General features: G+C 35.6%; 1 protein-coding gene across 4 annotated transcripts in view; it reads left to right on the top strand.

Annotated features, from left to right (window-relative positions):
- PCCA (propionyl-CoA carboxylase alpha subunit) overlaps positions 1-15,035 on the top strand; it is a 345,017-nt gene that overhangs the window by 197,050 nt on the left and 132,932 nt on the right. For all 4 annotated transcript variants that reach the window (XM_006101457.3, XM_023764923.1, XM_023764924.1 and 1 more), the window contains one exon: positions 1,443-1,551. In XM_006101457.3, the coding sequence (XP_006101519.1) occupies positions 1,443-1,551 (109 nt within the window). The remainder of the gene's footprint in view (positions 1-1,442; positions 1,552-15,035) is intronic.

Below are 15,035 nucleotides of genomic sequence, written 5' to 3'. Positions count from 1 at the left end.
CTCCAAGGACAAGGTAGCATTTAGACTGTTGAAACACCTTTCTAAGGACTCTATTTCGTAGGCTCCAGGGCTGCCAAACGCCTTGGGAGAACCACTGTGCACATCTCCTAATCCATCCTTTTTGATGTAATGTTGATAGTTTGAAATTAGCCCAGGAGAAAGCATTTGCAATGAGGATGCTGCATGCTGGGGCTTTCCCTGCCCTTCAGTTTCATGAAGCTCCTCCACATAGAAAATTGTGCTGCAGATCTGGAAAGTATCTGCGTTCTAATGGTGAATACTTTTAGTCATTGCTATTTTAAATGATTTTTTTAAAACATAATGTTTGAATTGCCTCATTTCTTTCAAATGAATTTAAATAACTTTCCGAGTGTTTTTTTCTTTTATGAATTTTACAAGTAGCATCTTGTTGATGATTCAGCATTCAAATTGCCTACACTGTACCATTTAATACTCTACTATCTGTGTATAGTACTGTGGCAAATAATAGTGTTAGAAATTGTGGTGAAATTAAACTCGGAAGGGACATTTTAACCTGCAGACCCTGGAATATAGAATCCTGCCTTGACTCACACACTTTTTGAGGAATTGTGCAAATAGAGCAGATTTCCCTGCTGCACAAGACTCAGCCAGACCAGGGAGCCTTCCTAAGCCTTGTTAGGCTAGACCACTGTCCCCAGGTCTACTCTATTATGCTAGGAACTAAAGAGGGGAAGGAGAGAGATTGGTGGGCTGGTTGGTTGGGATTCAAACCCTGACTGCATGCAAGAGTATCACACCTTTATTTTCCGTTAATCCTTCACACTACAAAACATGCCCTACCCAATGTCCTTGACCAGCCACACTCCTTTTCTACTTTCCTTTATCCTCTACTTAGACCAGCCGTGGGCAAACTACGGCCCGTTTGAAATGAATAAAACTAAAAAAAAAAAGACCGTACCCTTTTATGTAATGATGTTTACTTTGAATTTATATTAGTTCACACAAACACTCCATCCATGCTTTTGTTCCGGCCCTCCGGTCCAGTTTAAGAACCCATTGTGGCCCTCGAGTCAAAAAGTTTGCCCACCCCTGACTTAGACGTTAAATTTGGGATGAGGAGTGATAAGGAGAAGCAGATGTGAAGAGCCTTAAGTATGGTTTTCCTAGAGATCTGAGTATGGTTTTTTATTTGTAATTGTTTTGTTCTGTACCTGCTTAATATTCCTTTTTTCTTTCTTTTAGAAATTAGACTATAAACTTCTAGTTAGCAGATTTTTTTGTCTCATTTGAATAATATTGCTCCCTCCCATTTCCCCTGCAGGCTCCAGTGTCTGGAATAATACTAGCTCCATAAGAGATGCTGGATAGTATACTTGTTTGAATGATTCATAATTCTAAAAGATAGAAGCATAGATGTTGACATTATGTATTTGATTGATTGCTTGATTGATTTCCCTCAGGACACAAGTTAACAGAGAGTGAGAGAAACCAGTTATTGGCAATAGCATCATCATTGTTTGTGGCATCCCAATTAAGAGCACAACATTTTCAAGAACATGAAAATTCAAGGTATGTTAGATCATTTAAAACAGAAGACATGAACAGAAAAATATTAATTATCTAAAAGACAGGAAATTACTAATAAAAGATCTAACTAATCTCAATTCTAGACGTTCTTATGAGTGTTTGAAGTATAATAAAGTTATAGTGTTTAAAAATTGCTTCAATTCAGTTCAAATGAATTTTTTAAATTCAAAAAGAAAAAGGATGTTTGCCCCTTTAATTTGGACTTTATTAGAGGTAAGAAAATACTCTGAAAACTTACAGGAAGACTGTTCAAGTAATTTGTATTTATTATTTCTGTTTTATTACTTTGTTAATCTTTTCTGTTTGTTTTGTTAATACTCACCGAAGATATTTTTCCATTGATTTTTAGAGCAAGTGGAAGGGAGGGGTAGAGACACAGAGAGAGAAACATTGATGTGAGAGAGATACATCGATTGGTTGCCTCCTGCACTCACGGGATCAAATCTGCAACCCAGGTACATACCCTTGACCAGGTGAGAGCTGACGCTCTATCCACTGAGTCAAACCGGCTAAGGCATACGTTGTTAATCTTGATAAAAGTTTTGAGAAGTGTTATAGTAATAAAATTTAGGATAAATCTTAGTAATTTCAAAAATATAAATATGAGCCCGGCCAGTGTTCTCAGTGGTTCAGCTCAACCTATGAACCAGGAGGTCACGGTTCAATTCCTGGTCAGGGCACATGCCCGGATTGCTGGCTTCATCCCCAGTATGGGGTGTGCAGGAGGCAGCCGATCAATGATTCTCATCATTGATGTTTCTATCTCTCTCTTTGCCCTTCAGAAGACACCACCAAGAAAATTATAAACGAAGATAGCAAATGGCAGAATGTATTCAGAGTTATCTAATAAAGGACTTGACTATATAATATGTAAATAATTGTTACGATTCAATGGTAAGCCAAACAACCCAATTAAAAGATTTTGGCCTAGATTCTTTATTAAAGAATTTATATCAATGGCAAGTAAGTTCATGAAAAGATGTCCAACATCATCAATCATTAGATGAATCCCAGTTAGAACCCCAATACTATACTACCACACACCATTGGAATAATTTACATTAAGTGAGTGGATAAATGTATAACCATGCAATAGGATACTGGTTAACAATAAAAAAGAATGAAGTATGTTATACATGCATCAACATACATAAATCTAAAAATAAAATCATGCTAAGAAAAAGAAATCAGCTAAAGACGACTACATGTGCTTTCATTTATTTGAAATTTCTAGGAAAGGCAAAAGTGTAAAGACAAAGATCAGTGGTTGCCTGGGTGTGGATGTTGATGTCACAGAATTACATCTGTATATAGTCAGTGCCCCAAACCATAACCCAATAGTTATTCCTATTTCACCATCATCCCAGAATCCTCCTCCCCTGCTACTACTGATGAACTCATTACACGTTAGAAGTTCCAAAAAATACATAGGCTAGAGCTTAGTTATGTAGATACTTGTGCATATGTTACCTGTATAACAAGCAATTATTTTATTTTTGGTTAGTTTATTTTTCTACTGAACTTATCATTTATTTAGTATGCCAGTTTATTGTAAAATTGGTACCCATAACAACAGAGATCTATAACATCTAGATAAATATACTGGCTTTTTTGTTGTTGTTGTTAATCCCCACCCAAAGATATTTTTTTCATTTTTTTTTTGGTCCCAGAGTGAATGGGAGAGAAGAGGGGGAGGGGGAGGGAAGGGGGAAGGGAAAGGAAGGGGAGGGAGAGAGAGAGACATCAATATGAGAAAGACACATTGATTAGTTGCCTCATGCACTCTTGGGATCAAATCTGCAATCCAGGTACGTACCCTTGAGACTGGGAATCGAACCCATGTGCAGGCCAACACTCTAATCACTGAGCCATGCCAGCCAGGGCTATATTGATCTTTTGACAAAGTATAATCTTATGTAGACAAAGTGACTTTATTTTTGCTAGTTCACAGAAGAGGTCCCTGATAGCAAAGCTGATGTAAGGTGGTGGTATCCTCACATTTTGGCTTCAGAATCATGTTTTCATTATTGGCTTGGGAGTCGAGTCTAGTGTTAGCCTCCAGGTGTGGCTACATATTGCTCTGTCATGGGTGTGCTCATGTAATGTTTATGCTTCCAAACCCAGTGGCTTGCAGCCCTTCCTTTGTGTTGCTTGTTTTGGCTACTGATTTTATTTTCCCAATTTCTCTATGGGTTTCACTCTTTCATCATTTATGAGTTGGAAAAAGACATTAATAGTACGTACCCACAGTATTTGGATAGTAAAAAGATAGCAGTGCATTTTAGAAAAAAAGGTTAATGTGAGAAACAATAGCTATTTTTCTTACGATGGCTGTAAATAAATTTGGTGAGCATAATTAAGGTTTTACATAAATATATGCTGACTTACCATGGTATTATTTTTCTTTTTAACTATCCTGTTCTTAAACACTTTTATTGACAGAAATGCATCATTAAAAGTTGTGTTAAGCAATCATTTCATGTTACTTGAAGCTAAAATGATTTTGTTGGCATTGTGGTTTGGTATAATAATTTGTTTCACTAACAGTTAATGATTGCAGGAAAAAATAGTAAGGAAAACAATTTTGCCCCTTTCAGTAATCTTTTATTTAGTTTTGCTTAAAAAAGCCTATTTCCCTGAGGGCCAAATACTGCTCAGTCAGGATTCACTTTTCTAAGCTAGGCCTTGCCCTTGCTTTACTCCTCTGCTTTACTCTAGCCAGCGGTTCTCAACCTGTGGGTCGCGACCCCTAAGACCATCGGAAAACACATATATAATTACATATTGTTTTTGTGATTAATCACTATGCTTTAATTATGTTCAATTTGTAACAATGAAATTGGGGGTCACCACAACATGAGGAACTGTATTAAAGGGTCGCGGCATTAGGAAGGTTGAGAACCACTGTGTCTAGTCCACCTCTGCCATCCCAAGCTTCTCAGGTACAGGGAGTGCCACTCTGCCCTCAGTAGGTGTCTCTGCTTCCTCCTTCCCCATTAGTATTTCTGCATCTGTTGCTTTCTTTCCTTAAGTTTTGTAACTATGCAAATTGCCCTGCAGCCTTTCTTACGATTTAGCAGTTAAACTTTCTAATTCCATGATTTAATCTTCCTATTAAACTATCTGACTCGTTTATCACTTCTAGGGAGAGCCAGGGCCACTTTCCTGGTGGTAGACTGTCTGGTGGCCAAATCTCTTCCCTAGTAGAGGGCTGTTTTGCATTCCTTTGCACGGTGTGAGAATTTGGCAGGAGTTGTGGCTCAGACTAAGGCCTTTACTCCCTTTTAGATGTCAGTCCTGGGGGTTAAGCCATGCTGAGGTGCATGTGGGAAGTTTATGTTTTCATCTATTTTAAGGTATTTGAAAGTAAATGTTGATGCAGGTATATAGTATATAATTAGATTTTGTTGGCTTCTTTTTACTTGTTTGCTTCCTTTTCTTCCTTTACCTTTTACACCATTCCCCAGAGGATGTATTCAAAACCCTAAACATCTTAATCATCAATATTTAACTTTTTAATCCATTTGGAATTAATTTATGTGTATGTTATGAAACGAGTTTCATTTTTGTGATTTGGAAGTTTATTTATAAAATATTTCAACCTTACCCCTCCTACCCAAAGTAGTATTTCTTTATAATTCCAAGGATGGCAAGAAAGAAATTTTTGTCTTAGGCCCGTGGTCAGCAAACTGCTGCTCGCGAGCCACATGCGGCTCTTTGGCCCCTTGAGTGTGGCTCTTCCACACAATACCACGTGCGGGCGCACACGTACAATGCAATTGAAACTTCGTGGCCCATGAGCAGAAGTTGGTATTTTGTGGAAGAGCCGGTATTTTGTGGAAGAGCCGCACTCAAGGGGCCAAAGAGCCGCATGTGGCTTGCGAGCCGTGTTTGCCGACCACTGTTTAGGCAGTTTGGGCCATATAACAAATTACCATAGACTGGGTGGCTTAAATAACAAATATTTACTTTTCACAGCTCTGGAGGCTGGAGTTCAAGATCAGGTGTCAGCAGGGTCAGGTTTTGGTGAGGGCTCTGTTGGAAGCTGCAAAAACCCTACTTGTATCTTCACATGGTGAAAGAGGGCAAGCTAACTCTCTGGCCTCTTAGAGGGGCACCACTCATGAGTGCTCCACCCTTGTGACCTAATTACTCCCTAACCTCCCTTTTCCAAATACTGTAACCTTGGGCATTATATTTCAACATATAAATTTGGGGGGACACAAGCATTCAGTAGCAGTGAGTGTGTGCTCTCAGAGTGCGTGACCTCCTCTCCCCCTCCATCTCTTCCCTTTCCCCCCTCTCTCACCACCCACTCTCTTCTCTCTTTCTGCTTCCCTCCCTTCCTTTACCCTCTCCTCTTCTTTTCCCTCTCTTTCTCAATTGTGTAACTTGCATGCACACACACAACACATACAAATGAGTAGATGTGTGTATGTTAAATAAATACATTCAGTGGTTCTTTTGGCTCCTTCACCTGAAATTTCACAATGGTTGATGTGTTGCAATGGAACCAGCATTGAGATGTCAAGAGTCAGGATTTTGGTCCCAGTGCCACTACCAAGTATTAAGGTGGAACAAGCCTTTGTGCAAATGTTTCAACTTCTGACTCCAGTTTCCACCTCTGAGAAATGGCACTGTTGGATTGAACAATTCCTGAAATTTTTTTCAGCTCAGCTCCTATTTGAATTGCATGAGGCAGACACTTTTACTTTCTGGTTTCTACTTTAGCCTTCTATTTCTCTCTTGGTATTTGAGCAGAGGTTAAAGACTCAAGAAAAGGAACACTTCACTATGGGCTACGGTTATGCTGATGAAAATATTTCCGCCTGAAAGGTTTAAAAATGCAGCATTCACTTTGTGGAGGATTACTCTGGGTGTATGGAGTCTGTGTGTAATCACCACTTTGAGCTCATACTTTGTAGAACATATCAAGTATCTTGACTGGCTACAGAGCCTGTCATCAGTTTAACTCTTTTAGTCACAGTAGCATAATGGGAAATTATATTCACTTGAATAGCAGTTGTTGTGTCTACATTTGTATTGCATTTTCTTTCCTCATCTGGCTTCCTGATAAAATGGAGAATCAATATTTTAGTGACTTTTACCTGACAGATGCAATTATCTGTGTGTTGGGTTTTTTTTTTTTTCTGTTAAAAAAGTGTCCTTTCCTGGTTTTAGATTTTTAATTCATTTACCCATTCTTAAGTTTTCAATTAGAAGAAAAAGTTTAAGGTTTTGAAATATGACTTTAATCATTGAAAGATATAATTGGAAAAGAAACAAAAAATAGCTATATGAAAACAATTCCCAAGTAAAGGCAAGTATTTTTATAGTTACATATTGGCTCTTTTACTTAAATGTCTCTGAATTTAAAAAGATATATCAAATTATTAACACATTTTCACCGTCTGTGACACTAAAACGCAACTTTTATATTATACTTGTTTCATATTTGTTCTCAAGTTAGCTGCTTCATTATAACAATTAAGTTGATGTTTTAATAACGGACTGTATAATGAAAAATAGTACTTAGGACATATATTCACAAACATACATAGTCATACTCTGCCTCTGGAAATATCTACTTTCACTTGAGCAATAAATTCACTAAAAGTCGCAAAAGGGGAGAAAACATCAATTTAGTTAATTTCCTTTATGCTTGCCTTACTTTTAGTATCTCTGTTATGATATTTTCATTTATTTAATTAGACCATCCTGGATGATTTAGAAATTTATGTGAGATTAAGCACAAAATGTTGATTAAGTTGATGAAATGTCATATTTATAATTTTTTGCTAAATATTACATTTTAAAATATATCTCTTTAATTCTACGATAAGAGCCGAATGGAAGACAAAATAGCCTCATTATTGCAAGAGAATTTCTCTGTTCCCTGCAATGACTCCAAAAGCTCTCGCACACTTCATCAGTGTTATTGTCATTCTTTGGCTGCAGGATATTTGGCAGCTGCTGCACCCCACTGGCAAATCCTATTCATACTTCTTTCCCATTCACCATTGCCATTGGAGAATTGATTTCTCTCTCCTCTACTCTAACCTTTCCCAATTCATTTTGGATTGTTCAATGTGAAACATTTTAATTTCATATCATACCGCTATTCAGCTCACAATCCCTTTTTTAACCTGTCACCAGGGTAACAGCATAGCATGCTTTCTTTAGGCAATCAAGTTTTTATTTCACATGCTTAATGTTGCATTAAATGTTTGCATTTTGTTTAACCCCCTTAAATACTTTGAACTCTGGATATGTTTTGCAGGATAATGAAATTCTTGATTTTTGAATCAAAACTAAATCGACACTATCAATACATTCAGAAAAATGTCAAATGATTAATTTATATAATTCAAAGATTAGTATTAAAATCCAAGTTAGCTGATCTGTGTAAGGAAATCTTCTGTAGACAGTGGAAGAATATTTGTATATTTGTATATGTAGCCCTGTTCCAAAAAAGGACTTAAAGGTGGTTTAAAGAGATTTGTCAGTGAGATAAGTAAAAATTTAAAAGAGTAATGGAATTAGCAAGTGGAAAAATGATATCTTTTAAAGACATTACTTGATTTTTCAGTGTAATGCTTTTTTCTCTATTTGTGTGTATACTATAATGATTTATGTCTTTGATTTAAGATGAAGTAATATACTATTGTGTGGTTGAGAGTCTCTTCTAGGAGATGGATTTGGGCATTGTGTTTATCTATTTAGTACTAACTTTTCTTAAAATAAGTAATTAAATTAAAATGATAGATTACACTAGATGAAATGCATATATTTAGATCTTGATTCTTTTAATTGAGTATATTTAAATTTCTATTTATACTGGTACTTTTTCATCTTTATCTTAAATAATAGTTTCAGTGAAATTTGTTCTGTGAATAAATTTTAAGAATTTGGGATATTCTAAGAAATATAAAAAATGCATAAGAAAAGGAACAGCAGAGACTAGTAACCTATGTTATTTGAAAGCATTATCATTTTAGAAGATATTAGCATAGTAGTTGTTTAAATATCCTAATATACTATTATACAATCCCACATTAGTGTATAGGATAAACTCTGAATTAAGCTGCCCATTTTTATAAAACCATCTTTTTATTTTACCTTTTTTTGAAACTTTTAAAAACATATATATATATATATATATATATTTATATATATATATATTTATATATATATCAATTCTCTGATCCTTGATTTAGTGTTCTTTGTAATTTCTGGTTCTCTACAGTGTGTTGGACTAATTCTTATTTTGAGTGCTCATATGAAACTAATAGTCCTGGATCTAGATAGCATTGGTCTACATGACTAATGTTCTTACCATCTATTTTACAAAGGTCACTTTCTTTCAGTTGAGTAAATTCCTGAATATACAGTTTAATGATGACGGTTTTTTACCTACAGAGTTAGTTATTAGATCACTCCAAAAATAACAAATAGCACTCCGTATTGTAAGATGCTTGGGCTTAGAATAATGGCAAAACAGTTCCTATCCTTTAGGAGGCTTAGGGTAGAATGGTGTAAGAAGAAGATAATTATCAACTCTGAAGATTGTTAGAGGAAAAGGCAAAGTTGTTGTCCTGGTGAGGAAAAGGAATATCATTTGCAGGTTTGTCACATTATTAAAATGTCCAGTTTTTGATAAAAAGTTACAAGACATGCAAAGAAATATTAAATGTATGGCCCATTCACAAGATAAAAAGTAAATAGAAACTGTCCAGGAGGAGCCCCAAATGTTTTGCACATTATTCAGTGACATTGGCCTCTTAAAAACATGTGCAAAGGGCTAAAGAAAACCAGATATGAAGAATTAAAGGACAGCATGGGAATCATGTATTGTAAAATAGAAAATAGCAATAAAAAGGTAGAAATGACTGAAAAAAAGCAAATAGAAATTCCAGAGATGAAAATACAGTGCCTGTAATGAAAAGTATACTACAGGGACTCATCAGCAGATTTGAGCTGGCAGCAAAAATAATCAGCAAATTTGAAGGTATGTCAGTTGATTTATTCAGAAAGAAAAATGTACAGAGCCTCAGAGACCTGTAGGAAACAATCAGTGCATCAACTATACATGCTGTGAGTCCCAGAAGGAGAATAGAAGACAAGGAACAGAAAGAATATTTAAAGAAATCATGGCTGAAAATTCCAAATTTATGAAAAACATTCATTTGCACCATGAAGAAGCTTGGAAAACTCCAAGTAGGATAAGTCCAAAGAAATCCACACCTACATACATCAGAGTTAAACTATCAAAAACAAGAATCTTAAAAGCAAGAGAAAAATAGCTCATCATGTAAAAGGGATCCTCAATAAGATTTTCACATTTTACCAGATAGCATAGAGCCCAGAAGAGAATGGGTTACATATATAAAGTACTGGGGGCAGAGGTTGGGGGCAAGGAATGTCAATCAAAAATTCTATATCCAGCAAAAATATCTCTTCAAAATGGAGTAGACCAGCGGTTCTCAACCTGTGGGTCGTGACCCCTTTGGGGGTCAAACGACCCTTTCACAGGGGTCGCCTAAGACCATCGGAAAACACATATATAATTACATATTGTTTTTGTGATTAATCACTATGCTTTAATTATGTTCAATTTGTAACAATGAAATTGGGAGTCACCACAACATAAGGAACTGTATTAAAGGGTCGCGGCATTAGGAAGGTTGAGAACCACTGCAGTAGACATTAAGAAGTACCCAGGTAAACAAAACCTGAGTAAATTTGTTGCTAGCCGTTCTACCGCTCAAGAAATATGAAAGGGCCCTGCCTCACTTTGTTGGAGTGTCATCATGTACACCAAAAGATGGCTGGTTTGATTTCAGGTCAGGGCACATACCCAGGTTGCTGGTTTGATTCCTTGTCAGGGCGTGTGTGGGAGGCAACCAATGGATGTTTCTTCTCACATTGATGTTTCTCTCCTCCTCCCTTCTTCTCTCTAAAATCAATTAAAAAAATATGAAAGAAAGTACTTCAAGGTGAAATGAAAGGACATTAAACAGAAGCATGGGTAATAAAGAGCACTGGTAAAGATTACTACATTAGTAAATATAAAATATAGTATAAATATATTTTTGTTTTGTAGCATCTTTTTTCTGATATAATTTAAAGACAATAATTCAATAATTATAAATCTAAAGCATATAATATATACAGTTATTCTTTGTATGACAATACAAAGATAAAGGCAGAGGAAATGGAGCTATACTGAAGCAATTAAACTAGCATTAATTCAAACTAGAGTGTTTAAAGATAAGGTGCTAATTGTAATCCTCAGGTTAACCACTAAGAAGGTTGCTTTACAAAATAGTAAATGAAACGTTAAGTGAATTAAAATGGTACACTAGAAAATATCTATTTAAGAAAAGAAGGCATTAATAGAGGGAGTTGAAGAACAAAAAGATAATGACATATAGAAAGAAAAATAAAAATAGCAAATGTAAATCCAACCTGAAGAGTAATTATATTAAATGTAAATAGATTAAGCACTCTAATCTAGGACAGATATTGGTAGAATGGATAAAAAACAAGATCAAAGTATATGCTTTCTACAGTAGATACAGTTTAGATTTAAAGACATTATAGGTTTAAAGGAAAATTATAGAAATATTTACCAGATAAATATTGTATTTATACTAATATTACTAATACTACTGTCATACAAAATTTTTTATGACAAAGTTGTTACTAGAGACAAGTAGGTATATTTAATAATGATAAAAGTGTCAACCCATCAGAAAGCTGTAACAGTTATGAACATACAGTAAACCCTCACTTAATGTCTTGGTAGATTCTTGAAATGACATAACAAAACCAGTTTTCCTTAGACTGATTTAAACAAGAGTTAAGTTCCTATGACATATTTCTGGTCACAGTAACATTAGCACATTTCTAAGTAAATACCCAATATACTTTTAATATTAAACTTTGAAATAAATGTGAGGTATACATATATTTTGGAAAGATTAAGAAACAAGATAATTATTTTCCAACTGGCTTATTCCAGTTCAGGGTTGAGGGTGGCAAGTCTATTTGGGCAGCTCAGGTTTCAAGACGATAATCAACCATGAACAGGATCCTATCCTTTGTAGGGTGCGCTCATATACAATCACACTCACTCTGATTGGGACAGTTTAGACACACCAATTCACCGCATGTGCACATCTTGGGGATGTGGGAGGAAACTGGAATCCTTTGAGAAAACTCACACAGACATGGGGAAAACGTGCAGACTTCACACAGACAGTGGCCCCAGCTGGGAATCATTTATTTTCATCAACATTATAACAAAATGACCTTAAATGAAATATTATTCAAGAACCTACTGTATATGTACCCAATTACAGTTTTCAAATATATGATCCAAAACTGAAATTTCAAAAAGGAGAAATTGACACTTTGATAATAGATGAAGATTTTATTTTATTTTTTAAATTAAATCATTGTTGAAAGTATTTATTTTTTAAATTAAATCATTATTGTTTTATTTTTCAAATTAAATCATTATTGTTGACAGTATTGACCTCTTTTAGCCTGCCCCCGCCCCCCGCCCCAGGCCTGTACTACCCTATTGTCTGTGCCCATGAGTTATGCATATATATATATATATATATATATATATATGGACACAAGTTCTTTGGTTGCTCTCTTCCCCACCCACCTACCCATCTACCCCCATCTTCCCTCTGAGATTCCACAATCTGTTCCATGCTTTTATGTTTCTGGATATACTTTGTTCATCAGTTTATTTTGTTCATTAGATTTGACATATGAGTGCGATCATGTTATATTTGTCTTTCTCTAACTGGCTTATTTTACTTAGCATAATACTCTCTAAGTCCCTCCATGCCATCTCAAAGGGTAAGAGATCCTTCTTTTTTACTGCTGCATAGTATTCCATGGTGTAAATGTGCCACAGCTTTTTCATCCACTCATCTACTGATTGGCACAATTAGCTATTGTAAATTATGCTGCTATGAACATAGGGGTGCATACATTCTTTCTGATTGCCATTTCAGGTTTCATAGGATATATTCCTAGAAGTGGAATCACTGGATCAAAAGGCAGTTCCATTTTTAATTTTTTGAGGAAACTCCATACTATTGAAACCAAAATCTCAGACATCTCTTGTAGCAATATGTTTGCCGATACATCTCGTAGAGCAAGGGAAACTAAGGAGAAAATAAACAAATGGGACTATGTCAAAATAAAAAGCTTCTGCACATGTTTACAATGGGGGAAAAAAGGTAACACCTGTAATACTTTCAACAATAAAGATAAAAGATAATATCAGGAATGTAAAAAGGCAACCTACAGAAAAGGAGAAAATACTTGCAAATCATATATTTGATAGACTTTTTGTCTAGAATATATAAAGAACTCATAAGTCAATAATAAAGACACCCAATTAAAAAAATGGGCAAAATATGTGAGTAGAAAAGTTTCCAAATAAGATATACAAATAGCCAACAAGTCCATGAAAAGATGCTCAACATCACTAGTCATTAGGAAAATGAAAATTCAAAACCACGGTGAGATACCACTTCACACCCACCAGGATGGCTATAATAAAAAAGATAGAAAATAACAGTGTTGGTAAGAATATACAGAAATTGGAGTCCTCAGACATTCCTGGAGGGATTTTTATGAGTAAAGTACTGCAAACCTGTAAGTAACTTGACAATTCCTCAAAATGTAAGACATTACAACATGACCCAGCTATTCCACTCCTAGGTATATACCTAAAGGAAGTGAAATCATATGTCCACACAAATGTTGCATACAAATATTCATAGTGGCATTTTTCATAATAAGCCAAAAGTGGTAACAGCGCTAAGGTCTATGAAATGCTCAATGGATATGTATAATATTAAATAAAACTTGGTATCTTTATAGAATGGAGTATTACTCATTAATAAAAAATAAATGTAGCCATAGCCAGTTTGGCTCAGTGGATAGAGCATCGGTCCTTAGACTGAAGGGCCCCTGGTTCGATTCTGGTCAAGGGCACATACCTCGGTTGCAGGCTTAACCCCCTGGTCCGGGTGTGTGTTGGGAGGCAACCAATCTGAATGTCTCTCTCTCACATCGATGTTTCTCTCTGTCTCTCCCCCTCCCTTCCACTCTCTCTAAAATCAATGGGCCCTAGCCGGTTTGGCTCAGTGGAAAGAGCTTCGGCCTGCGAACTGAAAGGTCCCAGGTTCAATTCCGGTCAAGGGCACATGCCCAGGTTGTGGGCTCGATCCCCAGTGGGGGACTTGCAGGAGGCAGCCATTCCATGATTCTCTGTCATCATGGATGTTTATGTCTCTCTTTCTCCCTCTTCCTTCCTCTCTGAAATCAATAAAAATATATTAAAAAAAAATAAAATAAATGGAAAAATATTCTCTGGTGAGGATTAATAATAAATATTGATACTTTATAGAACATGGATGAAATTTGAAAACATTATGCTAAGTGAAGTGTGAAGTCACAATAGACCAGAAATTTTATGATTCAATATATATGAAATGTCTAGAAATAAGCAATTCTATAGAAATAGAAAATGCATTAGTGGTTGTGCAGAGCTACAGAAATTGGAGGGGGAATGTGGAGTGCCTGCTAATTGGTCCAAAGTTTCCTTTTTTAGGATTATGAATTTATTTTTGAAATGCTTGCAGTGATAGGTACAAAATTCTGTGAATATACTAAAACCCATTGAATTGTACCCTGGGTTAAATTTGTGACATATGAATTTTATGTCAATGGGCTGTTTACAATTTTTTAAAGTTCGTATATGTTGTATATCTTCTCCAGAGTAAATAATGGAGGAGGGTTAGTTGGGAATAACTAACCCTCCTAAACTGCCATTTTTACAGGAACTGGGACTTGTCTGTGCTATTTTAACTTTATGTTATATTCAAAGGCAGAGAAGAAAAGAGGGAAAATACTGGTTCACACATGTGTACTACTTCTACCTGCCAGAAGCTCTTTACAGCTCTACTTGCAAGGGTTATTTATGTCACTAAATTGGGAACAGTCATATAAATATAGTTTATAATTATGAGAAGAAATATTCTTTAAAAAGACTCTATCATGCTAGAAGACATAATGATGTCTAATTTTAATTTCTAAAATTTGGACTTTAGTTATACCATTAAGGAAATAAATATAATCCATAATGATAAGTGAAAGAAGTCAGTCTGGAAAGGCTACATTTTGTATTATTCTAGCTGTGACATTCTTGAAAAGGCAAAACTATGGAAACAGTAAAGATCAGTGTTTGCAGTGGATTTGGGGGTGGGGGGAGGGAGGACAACTTGAGTAGGTGGAGCATGGGATTTTTAGGGCAGTGAACTTACTCTATATGATATCTTAACGGTGGATACATGTCATTATACGTTTGTTCAAACTTGTAGAATGTACAGCACAGAGTGAACCCTATATAAACTGTGGACTTTAGTTAATAA

This window comes from Myotis lucifugus, unplaced genomic scaffold, assembly GCF_000147115.1.
Source record: "Myotis lucifugus unplaced genomic scaffold, Myoluc2.0 scaffold_363, whole genome shotgun sequence".
Classification (NCBI taxonomy): Eukaryota; Metazoa; Chordata; class Mammalia; order Chiroptera; family Vespertilionidae; genus Myotis; species Myotis lucifugus.
This window is presented reverse-complemented; position numbering and strand designations above follow the sequence as displayed.